The sequence below is a fragment of the Mirounga angustirostris genome, unplaced genomic scaffold (genome assembly GCF_029215605.1).
Source record: "Mirounga angustirostris isolate CCGP_5_RB_7025 unplaced genomic scaffold, mMirAng1.0.hap1 SCAF_3, whole genome shotgun sequence".
NCBI lineage: Eukaryota > Metazoa > Chordata > Mammalia > Carnivora > Phocidae > Mirounga > Mirounga angustirostris.
This window is the reverse complement of record NW_026991711.1, coordinates 79332221-79353495: the sequence shown is the minus strand read 5'-3', so window position 1 is coordinate 79353495 and position 21275 is coordinate 79332221. Positions and strand designations below refer to the sequence as shown.

The 21275-nt window shown below is 39.0% G+C and overlaps 2 protein-coding genes across 2 annotated transcripts; both read left to right on the top strand.

Annotated features, from left to right (window-relative positions):
* The first annotated feature begins 7451 nt into the window (after positions 1 to 7451).
* On the top strand, positions 7452 to 7992 carry LOC123838576 (high mobility group protein B2-like). Its single transcript, XM_045867514.2, has one exon. The coding sequence runs from the start codon at positions 7452 to 7454 to the stop codon at positions 7842 to 7844; it is 393 nt and encodes a 130-aa protein (XP_045723470.2). The 3' UTR covers positions 7845 to 7992.
* A 4353-nt stretch (positions 7993 to 12345) lies between these two features.
* On the top strand, positions 12346 to 13290 carry LOC123842672 (elongin-C-like). The gene has a single exon (XM_045871920.2). It carries the CDS (start codon positions 12412 to 12414, stop codon positions 12748 to 12750), a length of 339 nt encoding a protein of 112 aa, XP_045727876.1. The 5' UTR covers positions 12346 to 12411; the 3' UTR covers positions 12751 to 13290.
* The last annotated feature ends 7985 nt before the right edge of the window (positions 13291 to 21275 follow it).

Genomic DNA, 21275 nt, shown 5'->3' with positions numbered 1-21275 from the left:
GTGAGTGATGTCTGGTGATGCTGACTGTGGGGTGTTGGTGAAACGTTATAGGTGAAGTGTGGCTGAATGTCAGGAGTGAAACCCTAGATCTGGGAATTCAGTCTTGTTTTGGACTCCCTGTTTACTGTTCACTCTGTCTATTCAGTATTTTCCAAACCGTCCTGCACTTTTTCCAGCTGAGATCAAAATCCTATCCATCTTTCATGGACTTGCTTTTCCACAATTGTTCTTTGAACCTTGTTTCCCCCCATTTACTCCTGGAGAGGGATCTTCCCTCATGTACTCTCCCCAGTCCCTCAGCCCTGCTCCTATGCTCCATGTGCAGCCCTCCCTCTGTTACAGTTGCATATGCACCTCTTTGACCTCTCTTGCAATTATTTCCTTAATTGTTAACACATTTCAGGACAGAACCCAGGCCTTAACTTATCTTTGTATCATTGCCCCTTCTCCACCCTTAGTACCACTCACCTAATGCACAAACCATGCCTGCTTCTTCTGTATAATTGTTGGAGTAAATCAATCAAGTTAAAGTGGAATTGAGTCAGTATATGGTCGCAGCTTGAAAGAGGGAATTCTTTAAAAGAAGGAGTTGGATGGGAGAAAAGGTGGAGGTGTAAACACTGAGAGTGCAGGAAAGTGGAATGGGAGCCAGTAACAGGAGAGAAAATATGGAAATGGAGAGACAGAAGGCTAGCCCAAGAAGGGGAAGAGTGTAGTAGTGTGGCTGACTGGGTGGGGACAGAGTATTCAGGAGGTGTTGTATTAATCAGTATTCTCCAAGGAAACAGAACCAATAGTGTGTGTGTGTGTGTGTGTGTGTGTGTGTGTGTGTGTATATATACATAAGTTTATTTTAGGAATTGGTTCACATGATTGTGGCAAGTCCAAAATCTTCAAGGCAGTCCAGCAGGCTGGAGACCCAGGAGAGAGTTGATATTGCAGCTTGAGTCTGAAGGCAATCTGGAGACAGATTTCTGTCTTCTTTGGGGGACACCAGTCTTTTCGAGAAGACCTTCAACTGATTGGATTAGGAGACCCACCGACATTATGGAGGGTAATCTGCTTTACTCAGTCTATGGTTTAACTGTTAAACACATCTAAATAATATGTTAACAGAACATTTATATTCATGTTTGGGGCATCTGGGTGGCTCAGTCAGTTAAGCATCTGACTTCGGCTCAGGTCATGATCTCAGGGTCCTGGGATCGAGCCCTGTGTCAGGAATCCCCATTCAGCAGGGAATCTGCTTGTCCCTCTGCTCCTCCCCCTGCTTGTGCTCTCTCTCTCTCTCAAATAAATAAATAAAATCTTAAAAAGCAAAAACAAAAAACCATTTAGATTCATGTTTGCCCAAACACCTAGGCCCTGTAGTCTAGCCCAGCTGATGGGTAAAATTAACTATCACAGGTGGTTCAGTCTTCTTCCCAGCAGATGAATCCTACCAAAGGGAGCAAAGCTTTAGGGCCACCACAGTAGACAAAGTCACTTCTCATTCAAGGGCTAACAGTGGAGCTGAGGAGCCCGCCAGTGGACAGGCAAGTACAGTACAGCACTGCAGGCTGTGATAAGAGTGGTCAAAGGCAACAAGCACCATAAACAGGCCAAGAACATGGGAGCAAAGCAGAGGCTTCTGAATACAGAGGAGACTTGTTAAGACCCTAATTTAATGTGTGCTATAAAGTCAAAAGAAGCCACCACAAAAAGTTAACAATTATTTGTTATCCTGTCTGAGTGATTTTACAAGTAATCTTACCCACCCCCCCCCATGAATATGTGATATATTGATTGCAAGAAAAATAAAGATTAAAAAATAAACTAGAAGAGACTAGGGATATTGGAAGGTATGCCTTTCTTCCTTCTTTCTGTAAAAGTAATGAAGACTATGTTGGAGACATTTTTCTAGGAGCGTGCTCTTTGGGAAAGAAGAAATCGCCTGCTGATAAGGTGTTGAATTAACTACAAATGCATCCTTCTGGAGCAATGAACTTCTTATATGGAGTTTTGTTTGTTTACTTCTTTTCCATGACCATTCTGCAAAATGTAAGTCTCCTGACATGACATAACCGTTGCAGTCCAGGTGTGATACCAGGTGAAGGTTTCTGGGCCAGGGCCTGAGGTGAATGTAGTGTAATGCCAGTTTTTTGAGTTGAGGGCATGGAGATAGGAGTTAAGGAATTTGCCATGGGATATTAGAAAGCAGCACGAGTAAATTCACATTAACCGTGACAGTGAAATAAAAGCAGACAATTTATTTTAAGTCTACTCCCAACTCTCCCTAGTAGTTTCTAAGTGGGCTTTTTCAATAATCTCAAGCTTTTTGTAGTGTGGTTTGTCCACACAGGTTCCATCACTTGGGGACAGGGGTACCTGGCTCTGGGGTTCCTAACTCAGCTTGCAGCAAATTGGAACACATTTTCAGCTGAGCTTGGGTATTGCTTCAGAGAAAACACTCTGAGTGCTGGGTGGCATGAGAGGAAATGCAAGAGGATGGAAAAGAAGGCCCCATGAAGAGTGAAGAGGAGCCTCCGGATCTCTCAGCTTTCCTGCTTCCTAAAAGTTCCAGCAATAGAAATGCGGTCCCTCTCTGCTTCCCAGCCAAATCCAGCCATACTCCACGGATTATAATATAATAATAATGTTTTTATCACTTGTTAATAAATATCATGGAACAGGCATCATCCCTACCTTCCAACAGTCCCACAAAGCAGGTAATACTGTCCCTAGGGAGACACTTGTGACTTAAGAGGTCTCCCAGCTAGGTGCCAGAGCTAAGATTCAGACTGAGTATCATTCAGTCTCCAACTTCATAATTGTTCCCTACAGGCTGCTACCTTTGAATGCGCCCTCCTGGAAGCTCCCATTAGCCTCCACTCATCTGCTCTCTCTTGCCTCTAATTGAACCTCTCCCTCAACGCTGTATTTTACTGCTTCTCCAATGGTGATTTTTACTTCCCTTCAGCTTTTCTGTGCATGGCTGTGGCGTGAGCTGTCAGCTGGCTAGTCAGGCTTCTGAGTTGCTCTCTATGCTATCCTGGCTTTGGAAGACCTAACTACAGCCACAGCCCCAGCTTTTACTTGTTAATGAATCCTGGACAAGTGAACTTGCCATCTTAAAAATGTGAAGATGAAATGTGGTAACAGGTGAAAGTTCCTGACAGGACCTGGCACCTGGGCAGGTGCTCAGTGAAAGCTGATTTCTCCCCTTCCCTCTCTTTGTCCTTCTCCATTTTATTCTCTTACTCTTTCCTCTTCAGTAAAGTGGGGATGTTTTAGCATCTCAGTATTTTTGGGATCTTAAATGAGACCAGGTGTATGAAAGGACAAGCACAGTGCCTGGAATGTAGTAACTTCTCAATCTTTGCCCCATGCCTTTTTTTTATTTTAATTTTTTTATTATGTTATGTTAATCACCATACATTACATCATTAGTTTTTGATGTAGTGTTCCATGATTCATTATTTGCGTATAACACCCGCCCCATGCCATTTTGATACGACATTTCTCCCTCAACAAAAAAATGTCAACAGTTGACAATCTACTTTGGTGTCACATTCCCCTGCCCTTGCCTGGTTCTCTCGTCTTGCCAGGTTGTAATCTGATGGTGTTGTTGCAATGTGAATTTGGGGCAACAGCAGCTAATCTCAGCTGGGATGGTGCTTATTTGAGGTTTGGCGGCCCCATTTGTTTCTGGGCTCCCTGTTGTGTCAGTCAGTACCTGGGCTCTTTGGAACTGGCTTTCTGGGGTGCTCCCACCTCCTGTTCTCAGAAGTGTCCAGGTTTTCTGTTTGAGCTTGAAGACATTGCAGGGAGACTTTAGAATGTCCTGAGGAACATTTGAGGAGAAGCTGGGGAAAAAACTTTTGGCTCAAAGCTGCTGCATGGGTTTATTTTGCCCTTGTTTATTGAAACATATTTCTCAGAATCTCTTTATTCCTTCTATTTCATTTAGATTTGGCTGATTTAAAACAGCGTATCTGTCACCTTAAAGATTTAGGTGGTTTAATAGTCTGGAGAACTTCTCCTGTCACAGTTAATCCTGCCTAGCTCATCCCGTTTTGTTCCTAGTTACTTCTACTACTTAGGATGAAATAATTCAATTTGAGAAATGAAATGTGGAAAGAATAAAGCAGCTTTTAGGGAAATAAAGAATAAAGGGGCAGCTCCTATGTGGAAGTAAGGTAGAAAGTTGGCCCATTCTTACTTGGTTGGGTCTTTATTGTATCACTTTATTTATTTAGCGGTATTATAAATTATTATAAATGACCCTATTTCCTAATGTAAATATACAGAAAAGCCTTATCAGTTTGGCCTAATCCTTCTTCTTTCTTCCCATTCTGAATTAGTCAGAAGTTTCTAAAGTACTTAGAAAGAGATACAGCCATTGCTTTTAAGAATATATTGAAAAATAGGACTAAACAAAAATGTATTGCCTAATAGAAGTTCTTAGGAAATTGATGTAAACATTTCTATCACCATCGTTTTTATGCACATAGATGCTTTTAAAAGATTTTAGGTTTGTTCTCCAGTTTAGTACTTCTCCAAAGAGAAGTTTTATACTGTTAATTTGTTAGCAAATTTTTTCTCTAAAGTAGTGAAAAAGTAAAATTTTAATCTATTTTGAAGTTCTATGAGTTAAATTATTTTGAATTAGTGCAAAGTTTCACCCCCACAGCATTGTGTTCCCTCTCTGTACTGGATGACCCATGGTTTAGTATTCTATTCTAATATGTATGCTCTTCTATTCATGCTAATTACTGAAAGGTGACAATACTTTTGTGCCTGATATTGGGCAGCATTGAACTGCTTTTGCAACCCAGGCCATGGGATTACACCTCTTCTTGGATCTGGTCAGTAGCTCATCCCTTTCTTCTTGGATGCAACTACCAGGAAAGAAAATCTTCTAATTGACTTGATACTAGAATATTAAAACAAGTACAGACTCACACGATGTTTCAGCTCTCTTTTTCTCTGTGGGAAAGTTGGGGAGAACAAACTTTGGGAAGATACAAGGAAACTGGAAAAGGTTTATTGTTGCATAGCCAGTTTACCATATTCTATGTTCCATAACTAGGAACAAAACAGGATGAGCTAGGCAGCCATGAGGTTGGCTATAATTTTAAGAAAGGATTAGGCTAAAACTCTAAGTAGGGTTGATTCTTTTCCTCACTAAAAGCTCTTCCTTTGTCTGTTTTCTCCTTTCCTACTAATCCCATGTGCATGGTCTCTAGAAATTGGAGGTCTCACATGGGCAAATCTCCTGGGTGTCCAGAAGAGGCTGGACATTTGGGTATGGGGTGCAGGTTGGCTATACTATCTCACCCAGTAGTGCTTCATAAATGTTCACTGAATCTATGAAATATATAAAAGGTTCAATGAAAGTCCTTTGGAGACTTCTGGTTTCTGGTCCAACATGTAGAGATCTTGGAAGTCATCACTCTTATTCTGACAACAAGAGAAAAGTTAAACAAACTAAAAATCAACAATTCCTCTTAGATCCATCAGAGAGTTGAGGTCACAGAGAAACTGCTGTTCCCAAACTGGAGAGGGAAGCAGACACAGAGAATCATAGCTTTCCAAGAGCAGAAGTTTGCTGTTAGAGCCAATACTGTTCCTTTTATCCAATACATCATGGCTGGTTTTCAACAAAAAATTGTAAGATATGCTAAAAGGCACAAAAGACAGTATGAGATTCAAAGCAACTATCAGAACCAGACTCAGATATGGCAGAGATTTGGAATTATCAGACTAAGAATTTAAAATAACTGATTAATATGCTAAGGGTTCTGCTGGAAAGTGGACAACATGCAAAAACAGATGGGCAATGTGAGCAGAGAAATGGAAACTCTAAGAAAGAAATAAAATACAATTCTAGAGATCAAAAGCACTGCAAGAGAAACAGAGAATGCCTTTGATGGGTGCATAATTAGATTGGTCATGGCTCATGAAGGAATCAGGAAGCTTAAAGATATGTCAGTAGAAACTTCCCAAACAAAAAAAAAAAAGAAAAGAAAATTAAAGGAAAGAGCAGAATACCCAAGAACTATAGAATAATTATAAAAATTGTACCATATGTGTAACAGGAATACTAGAAGGAGAAGAAAGAGAAAGGAAAAGAAGAAATATTTGAAGTAATAATGACTGAGAATTTCTCAAAATTAATGATAGAGATTAAATCACAGATGCAGGAAGCTTAGAGAATACAAAGCAGGATACGTATTTTAAAATCTACATCTAGGCATATTGTATTCAAATTGCAGAAAATCAATGAAAAGGGAAAATCTTTATTGAAGCCAGAGGAAATATACCCACCTCATTTATAGAGGAATGAAGATAAGAATTACATCAGATATCTCTTGTGAAACAATGCAGGTAATAAGAGGGTAGAGTGAAATAAAGTGTTAAAAAAACAAAACAAAACACCTTACCAACCTGGGATTCTCTATCAGCTAAATTCTTCAAAAGCAAAGGAAAAATACAAATACTTCCTGATTCCATTTTATGAGGCACCTAGAGTAGTCAGATTAATAGAGATAGAAAGTGGAATGGTGGTTGCCAGGAGGTGGGTGGAGGAAGACTGGGGAGTTATTGTTTAATGGGTATGGAGTTTCAGTTTGGGAAGATGAAACAATTTATGAATATGGATGGGGGAGAAGAGAATGACTGAGCTACCAGATGAATATACTGAATGCCACTGAAATGTACACTTTAAAATGTTTAAATTATAAATTTTATATCATGTATTTTATCACAATGAAAAATAAAAATATTTTAAAGTGGAGGGGAAAAGAACAAAACAAAGTAAAAGAAATAAAGACTTCCTCAAACAAAAATTGAGAGAATTTGTCAACAGATCTTCTTTGCAAGAAATGTTAAAAGAAATTCTTCACAGAGAAGGAAGATGATATAGACCAGAACCCTGGATCTACATAAAGAATGGAAGAGCATTACAGAAGACATAAATGAGGGTAAAAGGCAAAAATGAGGGTAAAATATGATCTTTTATTTTTATTATTCTTAATTGATCTAACAGAAAAGAGTTTGATCAAAAACAATAATTGCAACAATTTTTCAGTTATGTATAAGTGAAATGTGTGACAACTCTTGTAATACTCTGATATGATGATCTGATGATAATGTGTAATACTCTGATATGAGGTATGTAAACTATCCATGAAGTGGATATTTGAAATGGTCATTTGAAAGATTAGTTGAAATTGTATTTGCACACCTAAGAGCAATCACTAAAAAAAAAGCAAAAAAAAAAAAAAAAAGTAGTATAGTTGATATGCTGAAGAGAAAAGGTGTAATCATATAAAATGCTCAATTAAAGCCAGAGAAGACAGATAATCCAGTTCATGCTGGAGCCTGGGGAAGGAAGCGTCCCTGTTGGATCAGGCCTCTCTGCAGGACTCTGAGGAAAAGCTACCACCAGGTAGGCACCGTCTGTCACCATGGGTAAAGGAGACCCCAACGAGCCGTGGGGCAAGATGTCCTCATACTCCTTCTTCGTGCAGACCTGCCAAGAAGAGCACAAAAAGAAACACCCAGACTCTTCCATCAATTTCGCTGAATTCTCTAAGAAATGTTCAGAGAGATGGAAGACGATGTTTGCAAAGGAAAAGTCGAAATTTGAAGATATGGCAAAAAGTGACAAAGCTTGCTATGACAGGGAGATGAAAAATTATGTTCCTCCCAAAGGTGACAAGAAGGAAAAGAAAAAAGATCCCAATGCTCCTAAAAGGCGTCCATCTGCTTTCTTCCTGTTTTGCTCTGAACATCGCCCAAAGATCAAAAGTGAACACCCTGGTTTATCCATTGGGGATGCTGCAAAGAAAATTGGGTGAGATATGGTCTGAACAGTTAGTGGAAGATAAACAACCATATGAACAGAAAGCAGCTAAGCTAAAGGAGAAATATGAAAAGGATATTGCTGCATTATCACGCCAAGGGCAAAAGTGAAGCGGGAAAGAAGGGTCCTGGCAGGCCAACAGGTTCAAAGAAAAGAATGAACCAGAGGATGAGCAGGAAGAGGAAGAGGAGGACGAAGATGAAGATGATGAAGAAGAGGAGGAGAAGAATAAATGGCTATCCTGTAATGATATGTGTGGAGTGTGCATGTGTGCTCAGGCAATTGTTTTGCTAAGAATGTGAATTCAAGTGCAGCTCAATATTAGGTTCAATAAAAAACTGTATAGATTTTTGTGTAGCTGATAAGATCCTTTGTAGAGAAAATACTTTTTTAAAAATGCAGGTTGTAGCTTTTTGAGGGGCTACTACATACAGTTAGATTTTAAAGCTTCTGATGTTGAATGTTTCTAAATATTTAATGGTTCTCTTAATTTCTTGACTTGTGTATTGTAGCACAGCAAACTTGTAGGAATTAGTATCAATAGTAAATTTTGGGTTTTTTAGAATGTTGCATTTTGTTTTTTAGAAAAAATTGGGGGAGGAGCAGGATGGCAGAGGAGTAGGAGACCTAAATTTCATCTGGTCCCAGGAATTCAGCTGGATAGGGATCAAACCATTCTGAACACCTACTAACTCAACAGGAGATCAAAGAAAAGAATAGCAGCAACTCTCTGAACAGAAAAGCGACCACTTTCTGGAAGGTAGGACATGCGGAGAAGTGAATCCAAGGTGATATTCCGGAGGATAGACAGTGGGGGAGGGGGCCTCTGTCAGCCGCTACCCGCAAGTGATAGAGCCGCGGAGGACAAAATCGGAACTTTTAGAAGTTGGCTCCGCTGAGAGACGTCACTCCAGTGGCTAAGCAGGGGGTGGAACCCTTGCTGGGACAGTGTGGTCTCAGGACCCTCAGGGTCACAGAAAGACTGGGTGTGCCTGAGTGCGGCAGAGCTCCCAGGTGTCAGAGCAGGGAAGCCGGCTGCAGAGATGGAGTCGAGGTGTGGGCTCTCAGGTCGGGGTTGCCATAAACCGTGGTCCGCAGCACAGTCAGGCCATTGCTCCTCCAGCAGGGACCCAACAAGTGGCAGATCCGGGGAGACTCTCCTTCCTCCCCTGGGGAGGAGTGGCGCGGGAGCACACCACAGGGATCTGCTGGGTTTGGAGACTCCACACTGAGTTGGGTGCCAGAGACAGAAATGCTGGGTCACAGGCCAGGTGAGCACGGAGAGTGGCCGGAGACGGGGGAGATGGAAGTGATTGCTTTTCTCTGGGGGCTCACTGAGGAGCGGGGCCCAAGTTCTCGGCTCCTCCGGGGTGGAGATTGGGAGGCTGCCATTTTCACTCTTGGCCTCCAAAGCTGAACGGAAAGCTTGCAGGGAACAAAAGCTCCCGAGAGCAAACCTGAGCAGATTACTTAGCCCGGACTGGCAAGGACGGGGCAATTCCACCTCCAGCAAAGACATTTGGGAACCATGGCAACAGGCCCCTCCCCCAGAAAATCAGCAAGAACAGCCAGCCAAGACCAAGTTTACCCATCAATGAGAATGGCAGAACTCCAGAGCTAGGGGAATACTGCACATAGAATTCATGGCTTTTTTCCCATGATTCTTAAGTCTTTCAAAGTTAATTTTTTTAATTTTCTTTTTTTTCTTTTTCTATTTTTTTAAATTTTTCTTTTTCCCTTTTTCAACCAATATCTTATCAATCCCTTTTTTTAAAAATCTTTTTTATCTTTCATTTTTAGAATCATATTCTATCCCTTCATTGTAGTTAACCCTATTTTTGGTATATATATAAGTTGTTCTCTTTAAAATTTTGGGATATAGTTTCTTCTAACAGACCAAAATATACTCTAAATCTCTAGTGTATGGCTTTGTTCTAGTCTCCTGCCTGATCACATTCTCTCATCCCCCTTTTTTTAATTTCTCCTCTTTCTTTTTTCAACCAACTTCTTATCAATTCCTTTTATAAAATTTTATAATTGTCATCTTTACAATCGTATTCTATCCCTTCATTGTATTTACCCTTATTTTAGTACATATATAAGTTTTTCTTTCTTTAAAAATTTGGGAGGCACTTTCTTCTAACAGACCAAAATACGCCCAAAATCTAGTGTGTGGCACTCATCTATTCACCAGCCTGATCATATTTGACCATATTCTTTTTTTTTTCTTTTTCTTTGTCTTTTCTTTCTTTTGTTTTTGTTTTTGTTTTTTTGTTCTTTCTTTCTTTCCCTTTCTTTTTCCCTGGTTTCCGGTCTCTTCTGATTTGTTTAGTGTATATTTTTCTGGGTTGTTGTTACCCTGTTAGCATTTTGTTCTCTCATTCATCTGTTCTCCTCTGGACAAAATGACAAGATGGAAAAACTCACCTCAGAAAAAAGAACAAGAGGCAGTACTGACTGCCAGGGACCTAATCAATACAGACATTAGTAAGATGTTGGAATTAGAGTTCAGAATGACAATTATAAAGATACTAGCTGGGCTTGAAAAAAGCATGGAAGATATTAGAGAAACCCTTTCTGGAGAAATAAAAGAACTAAAATCTAACCAAGTCGAAATCAAAAAGGCTATTAATGAGGTGCAATAAAAAATGGAGGCTCTAACTGCTAGGATAAATGAGGCAGAAGAGAGAATCAGTGATATAGAAGACCAAACGATGGAGAATAAAGAAGCTGAGAAAAAAGAAATAAACAACTACTGGATCACGAGGGCAGAATTTGAGAGATAAGTGATACCATAAGATGAAACAATATGAAATAATTGGGATCCCAGAAGAAGAAGAAGAAAGAGAGAGAGGTAGAAGGTATATTGGGGCACATTATAGCAGAGAACTTCCCTAATTTGGGGAAGGAGACAGGCATCAAAATCCAGGAGGCACAGAGAACCCCCCTCAAAATCAATAAAAATAGATCTAATAGTATCTAATATCTAATAGTAAAACTTACAAGTCTCAGAGACAGATAAAATCCTGAAAGCAGCTTGGGACAAGAGGTCTGTAACCTACAATGGTAGAAACATTAGATTGGCAAAAGACTTATCCAAAGAGACCTGGCAGGCCAGAGAGGACTGGCATGATATATTTAGAGCACTAAATGAGAAAAATATGCAGCCAAGAATACTATATCCAGCCAGGCTGTCATTGAAAATAGAAGGACAGATAAAAAGCTTCCAGGACAAACAAAAACTAAAAGAATCTGCAAACACGAAACCAACCCTACAGGAAATATTGAAAGGGGTCCTCTAAGCAAAGAGAGAGCCTAAAAGTAACACAGACCAGAAAGGAATACAGACAATATACAGTAACAGTCACCTTACAGGCTATACAATGGCACTAAATTCCTATCTTACAATAGTTATCCTGAATGTAAGTGGGTTAAATGCCCCAATCAAAAGACACAGGCTATCAGATTGGATAAAAAAAAGACTCATAGATATGCTGTCTGCAAGAGACTCATTTTAGACCCAAAGACACCTCGAGATTGAAAGAGAGGGGGTGGAAAACCATTTACCATGCTCACGGACACCAAAAGAAAGCTGGGGTGGCAATCCTTATATCAGACAAATTAGATTTTAAACAAAAACTATAATAAGAGATGAAGAAGGACACTATATCCTACTTAAAGGGTCTATCCAACAAGATCTAACAGTTGTAAATATCTATGCCCCTAACATGGGAGCAGCCAATTATATAAGCCAATTAATAACAAAATCAAAGAAACACATTGACAACAATACAATAATAGTGGGGGACTTTAACACCCCCCTCACGAAATGAACAGATCATCTAAGCAAAAAATCAACAAGGAAATAAAGACTTTAAATGACACACTGGACCAAATGGACTTCACAGGTATATTCAGAACATTCCATTGCAAAGCAACAGAATACACATTCTTCCCTAGTGCCCATGGAACATTCTCCAGAATAGATCAAATCCTAGGTCACAAATCAGATCTCAACCAGTACCAAAAGATTGGGATCATTCCCTGCATATTTTTGGACCATAGTGCTTTGAAACTAGAACTCAATCACAAGAGGAAAGTCAGAAAGAACTCAAATACATGGAGGTTAAAGAGCATCCTACTAAAGAATGAATGGGTCAACCAGGAATTTAAAGAAGAATTAAAAAAATTCATGGAAACAAATGAAAATGAAAACACAACTGTTCAAAGTCTTTGGGATGCAGCAAAGGCAGTCCTAAGAGGAAAGTATATAGCAATACAAGCCTTTCTCAAGAAACAAGAAAGGTCTCAAATACACAACCTAACCCTACACCTAAAGGAGCTGGAGAAAGAACAGCAAATAAAGCCTAAACCCAGCAGGAGAAGAGAAATAATAAAGATCAGAGCAGAAATCAATGAAATAGAAACCAAAAGAACAGAAGAGATCAACGAAACTAGGAGCTTGTTTTTTGAAAGAATTAATAAGATTGGACTGCGTCCCCGCCTCACCAGGAAACTACTAAAGTTCCTGTGGAAGTAAAGTAGAATTTCATAAGAACATAATGGATGGAGAAGAGAAAACCTATGGTGGCTGTGAAGGCCCGGATGCCATGTATATCAAATTGATATCTTCGGATGGTCATGAATTTATTGTAAAAAGAGAACATGCACTAACATCTGGAACAATAAAAGCCATGTTGAGTGGCCCAGGTCAGTTTGCAAAGAACGAAACTAATGAAGTCAATTTTAGAGAGATTCCTTCACATGTGCTATCAAAAGTGTGCATGTATTTTACCTACGAGGTTTGCTACACTAACAGCTCCACAGAGATTCCTGAATTCCCAATTGCACCTGAAATTGCACTGGAACTGCTGATGGCTGTGAACTTCCTAGATTGTTAAATAAAATAAATTATAATAAACTGTTAACTTTTTTCAGTATTTAATACCTGTAGTTGAGTTAGTAATTTTTTCATATATAGCATGTTGCCTGTGTGCAGTTGAACTTTAAAGTTCACTGCAAAGCAGATTATCTTTTGTTCTTTTGCATAGCAATCAGAGTTGAAATTTATTTGCTACATCAACAAATTAAGGACATTTTCACAAATTGAGAAATAAACAAATATGCCAATTTGTAGGTGGTTTTGCCTTATCCTTTGGATGGGATTTTTAAAATTAGAGCAGTGGTGATATAGTAAATACTGAAATTTAAGCATAAATGAACACATTCTACAAGTAAATAATGGGGCTATGTATTTTTGTGTTTTCAGTGTTTTTTTTTAAACCTATTCTGATCTTATAGCCGTTGTTAGCATTACTAGAGTTATGCAAATAATTGCATTATAAACATGTTTATAACTTAGCCAAAACATTGATTTTTATAACTGTCAAAGACATAAGAGGTGACATTTCTTATGTGTCTTTTGATAAACTGCAGTATTGTTTAAGTGTAAAAAAAAAAGAATTAATAAGATTGATAATCCCCTGGCCAGACTTATCAAAAAGAAAAGAGAAATGACCCAAATAAATAAAATCATGAATGAAAGAGGAGAGATCACAACCAACACCAAAGAAATACAAACAATTATAGAACATATTATTAGTAACTATATGCCAGCAAATTAGATAGTCTGGAAGAAATGGATGCATTCCTAGAGATGTATAAACTACCAAAACTGAACCAGGAAGAAATAGAAAACCTGAGCAGACCTATAACCACTAAGGAAATTGAAGCAGTAATCAAAAATCTCACAACAAACAAAAGCCCAGGCCAGATGGCTTCCCAGGGGAATTCTACCAAAAATTTAAAGAAGAATTAATACCTATTCTGAAACTGTTCCAAAAAATAGAAATGGAAGGAAAACTTCCAAACTCGTTTTATGAGGCCAGCATTACCTTGATCCCAAAATCAGACAAAGACCCCATCAAAAAAGAGAATTACAGACCAATATCCCTGATGAACATGGACTTAAAAATTCTCACCAAAATACTAGCCAATAGGATCCAACAGTACATTAAAAGGATTATTCACCACGACCAAGTGGGATTTATTCCTGGGCTGCAAATTTGGTTCAACATCTGCAAATCAATCAATGTGATACAATACATTAATAAAAGAAATGCATCTTAATAGATGCAGAAAAAGCATTTGACAAAGTACAGCATCCTTTCTTGATCAAAACTCTTCAGAGTGTAGGGATAGAGGGTACATATCTCAATATCATAAAAGCCATCTATGAAAAACCCACAGTGAGTATCATTCTCAATGGGGAAAAATTGAAAGCTTTCCCCCTAAGGTCAGGAACACAGCAGGGATGTCCACTATCACCACTGCTATTCAACATAGTACTAGAAGTCCTAGCCACAGCAATCAGACAACAAAAAGAAATAAAAGGAATCAGAATTGGCAAAGAAGAAGTCAAACTCTCACTCTTTGCAGATGATATGATACTTTATGTGGAAAACCCAAAAGACCACCCCCAAACTGCTAGAACTCATATAGGAGTTCAGTCAAGTGACAGGATATAAAATCAATGCACAGAAATCAGTTGCGTTTCTATACAACAAGACAGAAGAAAGAGAAATTAAGGAGTCAATCCCATTTACAATTGCACCCAAAACCATAAGATACCTAGGACTAAATCCAACCAAAGAGGCAAAGAATCTGTCCTCAGAAAACTATAAAATACTCAGGGCGCCTGGGTGGCTCAGTTGGTTGAGCGACTGCCTTCAGCTCAGGTCATGATCCTGGAGTCCCTGGATCGAGTCCTGCATCGGGCTCCCTTCTCGGCAGGGAGTCTGCTTCTCCCTCTGACCCTCCCCCCTCTCATGTGCTCTCTCTCATTCTCTCTGTCTCAAGTAAATAAATAAAATCTTAAAAAAAAAAAAGAAAACTACAAAATACTCATGAAAGAAATTGAGGAAGACACAAAGAAATGGAAAAACGTTCCATGCTCATGGATTGGAAGAACGAATATTGTGAAGAGGTTAATGTTACCTAGAACAATCTACACATTTAATGCAATCCCTATCAAAAGACCATCCACTTTTTTCAAAGAAATGGAACAAATAATCCTAAAATTTAAATGGAACCAGAAAAGACCCTGAATAGCCAGAGGAATGTTGAAAAAGAAAAGCAAAGCTGGTGGCATCACAATTCTGGACTTCAATCTCTATTACAAAGCTGTCATCATCAAGACAGTATGGTACTGGCACAAAAACAGACACATAGATCAATGGAACAGAATAGAGAGCCCAGAAATGAACCCTCAACTCTATGGTCAACTAATCTTCAACAAAGCAGGAAAGAATGTCCAATGGAAAAAAGACAGTCTCTTCAACAAATGGTGTTGGGAAAATTGGACAGCCACATGCAGAAGAATGAAACTGGACCATTTCCTTACACCACACACAAAAATAAACTCAAAATGGGTGAAATACCTAAATGTGAGACAGGAGTCCATCAAAATCCTAGAGGAGAACACAGGCAGCAACCTCTTCGACCTCAGCCACAGCAACTTCTTCCTAGAAACATTGCCAAAGGCAAGGGAAGCAAGGGCAAAAATGAACTATTGGGACTTCATCAAGATAAAAGCTTTTGCACAGCAATAGAAACAGTCAACAAAACCAAAAGACAACCGACAGAAATGGAGAAGATATTTGCAAATGAAATATCAGATAAAGGGCTAGTATCCAAAATCTATAAAGAACTTATCAAACTCAACATCCAAAGAACAAATGATCCAATCAAGAAATGGGCAGAAGACATGAACAGACATTTTTCCAAAGAAAACATCCAAATGGCCAACAGACACATGAAAAAGTGCTCAACATCGCTCGGCATCAGGGAAATCCAAATCAAAACCTCAGTGAGATACCACCTCACACCAGTCAGAATGGCTAAAATTAACAAGTCAGGAAATGACAGATGTTGGTGAGGATGCAGAGGAAAGGGAACCCTCCTACACTGTTGGTGGGAATGCAAGCAGGTGCAGCCACTCTGGAAAACAGTATGGAGATTCCTCAAAAAGTTAAAAATAGAGCTACCCTACGACCCAGCAATTGCACTACTGGGCATTTACCCCAAAGATACAAATGTAGTGATCCGAAGGGGTACGTGCACTCCGATGTTTATAGCAGCAACGTCCACAATAGCCAAACTATGGAAAGAGCCAAGATGTCCATCAACAGATGAATGGATAAAGAAGATGTGGTCTATATATACAATGGAATATTATGCAGCCATCAAAAAAACATGAAGTCTTGCCATTTGCAACGACGTGGATGGAACTAGAGGGTATTATGCTAAGCGAAACAAGTCAATCAGAGAAAGACATGTATCATATGATCTCACTGATATGAGGAATTCTTAATCTCAGGAAACAAACTGAGGGTTGCTGGAGTGGTGGGATGGATGGGTGGCTGGGTGATAGGCACTGGGGAGGGTATATGCTATGGTGAGTGCTGTGAATTGTGTAAGACTGATGAATCACAGACCTATACCTCTGAAACAGATAATACATTATACGTTAAAAAAAAAAAAGATAGTAGGAAGGGAAAAGTGAAGGGGGGGGAAGTCAGAGGGGGAGATGAACCATGAGAGACTATGGACTCTGAGAAACAAATTGAGGGTTCTAGAGGGGAGGGGGTGGGGGGATGGGTTAGCCTGGTGATGGATATTAAAAAGGGCACATATTGAATGGAGCACTGGGTGTTATATGCAAACAATGAATCATGGAACACTACAGCAAAAACTAATGATGTAATGTATGGTGATTAACATAACATAATAAAATAGAATTAAAAAAATTTTTGTAATAAAATTATGTATATTTTAAAAAATAAAATAAAACCAGAGAAGACAGGAAAAGAGTGGAAGATCAAAAATAAAAACAAAAAGCAACAAATAGAAAATAGTTACAAATATTAGATATTAAATCCACTATACCAATATCAACTTAAATGTGAATGGTCTAAATAGACCAATTAAAAGGCAGAGATTATCAGAGTGGATAAAAAAATACAAAACCTACTTTTGAGGGTGCCTGGCTGGCTCAGTTGGTGCAGCATGTGACTCTTGATCTTGGGATTGTGAGTTTGGGACCCACATTGGGTGTAGAGATTAATTAAAATAATAAGATAGTGTAGGAGATTATCTAGAGGAAACCTTAGGTTTGATGATGACTTTTTAGATACAACACCAAAAGCACAATCCATGAAAGAAAAAATTGGTAAGTTGAACTTCATTAAAATAAAAAACTGAATGAAAGACAAACCACAGATTGGGAGAAAATATTTGCAAAGCACATATTTGATAAAGGACTGTATGCACAGTCTCTTAAAATATGCACAGTCTCTTAAAACTCAACAATAAGAAAACAAACAACTCAATTTTTTAAATGGGCAAAAGATCTGAACAAGACACCTCACCAAAGAAGATATATACATGGCAAATAAGCATACAAAGCAATGCTCCACATCATATGTCATCAGGAAATGCAAATTAAAACAACAATGAGATACCACTACACACTTATTAGAACGGCTAAAATACACAATAATGAAAGGACCAAACACTGGCAAGGATATGGGGCAACAGGAACTCTCACTCCTCGCTGATGGGAATGCAAAATGGTGTAGCCACTTTGGAAGACAGTTTGGCAGGTCCTCACAGAACTAAACATTGTCTTACCATACAGTCTAGCAATTGCACTCTTGGTATTTACCAAAAAGAGCTAAAAACTTATGCCCACAAAAAAACCTATGCACAGATGTTAATAGCATTTTTATTCATAACTGTCAAAATTCGGAAGCAACCAAGATGTCCTTCAGTAGGTGAATGAATAAACAAACATGGTGTCTCCAGACAAGGGAATATTATTTAGTGCTAAAATAGATGAAAAGTCATGAAAAGACATGGAGGAAACTTAAATGCATATTACAAAGTGAAAGAAGCCAATTTGAAAAGGCTATATACTGTATGATTCTAAACTATATGACATTTTGGAAAAGGCAAAACTATGGAGACAGTTAAAATGTCAGTGGTTGCCAAGCGTTTGGGGAGGGGAAAGGGCAAATAGGTAAAGCATAGGGGATTTTTAGGGCAGTGAAACTATTCTATATGATACTATAATGGTGGACACATGTCATTAAACATTTGTCAAAACCCACCCAATGTACAATAATACCAAGAGTGAGCCCTAATGTGAACTATGGACTTCGGGTGATAATGACATGTTAGTTTAGGTTCTCTGATTTTAATCAACATACCATACTAAAGCAAAGTGTTAATAATAGGAGAAACTATATATAGGGCGCTGGGGGGAGCATATGGGAATTCTACTTTCTGTTCAATTTTTCTGCAAACCTAAAACTGCCCTAAAAAATGGTCTGTTAATTTTTTTAAAAAGCCCTTTGGTTCTTTAGCTTAAGATCTAACATTAATTCACAGAATCATATCCTATAATTAATAGCATTTACTTACAAACAAAACATTAAAATATTTAAATATTATCTTCATAAGTGTGTTCTTTATTACATTGCTTCTTGTAGTAATTTTGTTTTTCATTCATTCAACAAATACATGAACACTCACGGTGTTCCAGACCTGACATGGTACCTGGGCCATAGTGCATGAATAAGTGAGTGAGTGAGTGAATGAATGAGACCAGCCTTCCTGGAACACATTAAACTATAGCTCTTTGACTTTCAACCTCCCTCATCTTTCTTTGATCTACCTCTTCTCACCCTAACTTTATGTCAAAAGCTGCTCTGGCTTCCACAAACAGGGTTACTCACTTATAATTTCTATGTTGTGGTCAGGTAGAAGGTTTAGAGGGGTTTCACATTTTTTTGAAGATTTTATTTATTTATTTATATGTATGTATGTATGTATGTATGTATGTATTTATTTATTTATTTGACAGGGAGAGAGAGAACAAGCAGGGGGAGCTGCAGGCAGGAGGAGAAGCAGGCTCCCCGCTGAGCAGTAAGCCTGATGCAGGGCTCCATCCCAGGACCCTGGGATCATGACCGCAGCTGAAGGCAGACGCTTAAGCAACTGAGCCACCCAGGCATCCTGGGGTTTCATATTTTTATGGCAAATCGACAAAGAATAGGAAGCAAGTGGACCCTGAGAGAGTTCATTTTAGAACTTCTCTCTCAGCTCTTATTCTCCACATCTGCATGCCTAGGTTTCTCAAAGCATTATTTTTATAAGGACCAAAGAGGACTTGGACACAGTTATTCATCTACTAAACAGTTATACCCTTATTCAAGAAAAGAGCTGAGAGCCAAGCCATGTTATTTGTAGAATCGACCTACCTTCAGCCTTTGGTTCAATAGACTGGCCCTATCTGTGTCCAGTGGTCAAACTTTGACCCAAAGTCTAAGCTATTTTATCTTCCTAGGCACCTCTGTCGAATCTCCATAGCTGATTATCCAGGTAGATGGAATCCTCTATCTTAATTGATGAAACAAGATAGTGTCCCACTATTTAATATTTAACAAGAAACTTTGCGCAGTTACCAGAATCAATCACCTAATCTTACTTACACAACTGGAAGGATCAACATCCATCTTAGTCTTAAGGGAGGTGACATGGATTATGTCTTTGACCTGTGTCTGTCCCAGCTGGTGTCAGAAAATCAGCTTAGCATCAATCACCCATAACTAACACACTTGTCTTTGGCTGGCATCAAACTATAATATCCTTTCTAACAGGTCATTACAAATTTGGAAGCCATCATTTGCCTATTTGAACAGGGGAAATAATATCCTGTGACAAATGGATAACAAACGGTTTGACTGTCTGTCCCTCGTGTGCTAGTTTTCCAGTAAAGTAGGGAATAAGGAAGTATTATTTATGATGCTAAATTTCATTACGTAGCAAAGAAAGGGGGAGGGGAGAAAGGAAAAAGCATGGTGATGAGTAAATATTGTAAGAAATGTTGTTTGAGAATTCCCCCCAACCCACCCTTCCTTTTGAGTTCTCTGTCTCAAGTAATGGCCCAGACAATCTTCCAGTCTCTGGCTTGAAACCTCATTATCTTTAGGCAGACCTCCCAACCCCCATCAGCCATTACCTTGATTCTTTCTTCTGATCTCTCTCCTATCTCTGTTCTCTGTCTTTTCAATGCCTTTATTCAGGCCCTTGTCACGTTTTCATTGGATGACTCATTCATTGCATTCACTCAACAAGCTTTTGTTGAGTATCCATAGGTGTGCGAGGCTCTGGAGACATGCCAGACATGGCTGCCATAGGACCTGCATGGGACCCTGGCAGAGAAGAGGGACATCGAACACACAATCACAAGGAAGATCCGGGTGCTCTGAAAGCCGGTGAACAGCAAGTAAACCAGGCCGCAGGGTTCAAGGACCACATTGAGGCTGTGATGTTTAAGTGAAACCTGCAAGGGAGGGCTTTGAAGGGTGAAGATACTCGGTCAGGAAGCAGACTGGAGTTCCAACTTAGCTCGTCCATGTTCCTCCACTCCTGACATTCCACAGTGCTTCTGCTGTCAATAGAACACTCCACACCTCTTAGCATGTTACTCAAACTGTAAACTCACTTTCTACCTTTACTTCCCACACATTCTGATACAGAGTTTATGTTATTATCACACACTGTTCCACTAGCACAAGGTGCCCTTTTATATCCCCAAGTGTTTGTGGATGCTGTTCCTTTGATTTGGGTTTTGTTTTCTTCATCTAGAAAATTCATTCTTGTTCTCAGGGCTCAGCTAAGAGGTAGCTTTTCTTGATTCTCATTAATAATAGCGATTTTCCCTCACTGTTCTGTGTTATTCATACAATTACTTTTTATCAAGATCATTCTGTCATATGTCATAATGATAGATTATTTGCATGTTTTTAGGGTAAAAGACTCTTGAATATAGAAACATCACTGTTGCCTTTTCCAGTACCAGCACCAGTACCAGTACCTAGCACCCAGCACCAGCACCTGGCACTTAGTACAGCACCAGCACCCACTACCTAGCAGCAGCACCCAGCGCCAGCACCCCAAACTCAGGAAAGTGCCATGTACATAGCCAGTTTTCAGTGAATTTTTGTTAACTTGGGTGGGCACTCATTTCCCTAACCCAATTAATGATTTGAAAGAAGGCTTTTCTTTAGTAAGAAATCATCTCTGCAAAATTACAACTTTATGGGCGTGATGTTGCTGTAAAATTTTTTTGCATGTAATTGAAAATTGATATCCTATAATAGGTAATACCTAAGTCCCTGTAATTTAGTGTGGTGTAAGGAGTGACACGGAGATATTTTCTAAACTTGTGCTGAGTGAACAAGGTTAAGCCTTGCAGAGGTATCACAGATGTAATTTGGAAGATGGAGTTGAAACATAAACCTACTCAAGTTTCATGTACTCAGTAGGCAAAAATAGCAATAAGGCAAAGAATCCATTTCTA

Bases quoted from the DNA above. Each gene is read 5' to 3' on its own strand.
- LOC123842672 (XM_045871920.2), top strand. From the start codon at position 12,412: ATGGATGGAGAAGAGAAAACCTATGGTGGCTGTGAAGGCCCGGATGCC.
- LOC123838576 (XM_045867514.2), top strand. From the start codon at position 7,452: ATGGGTAAAGGAGACCCCAACGAGCCGTGGGGCAAGATGTCCTCATAC.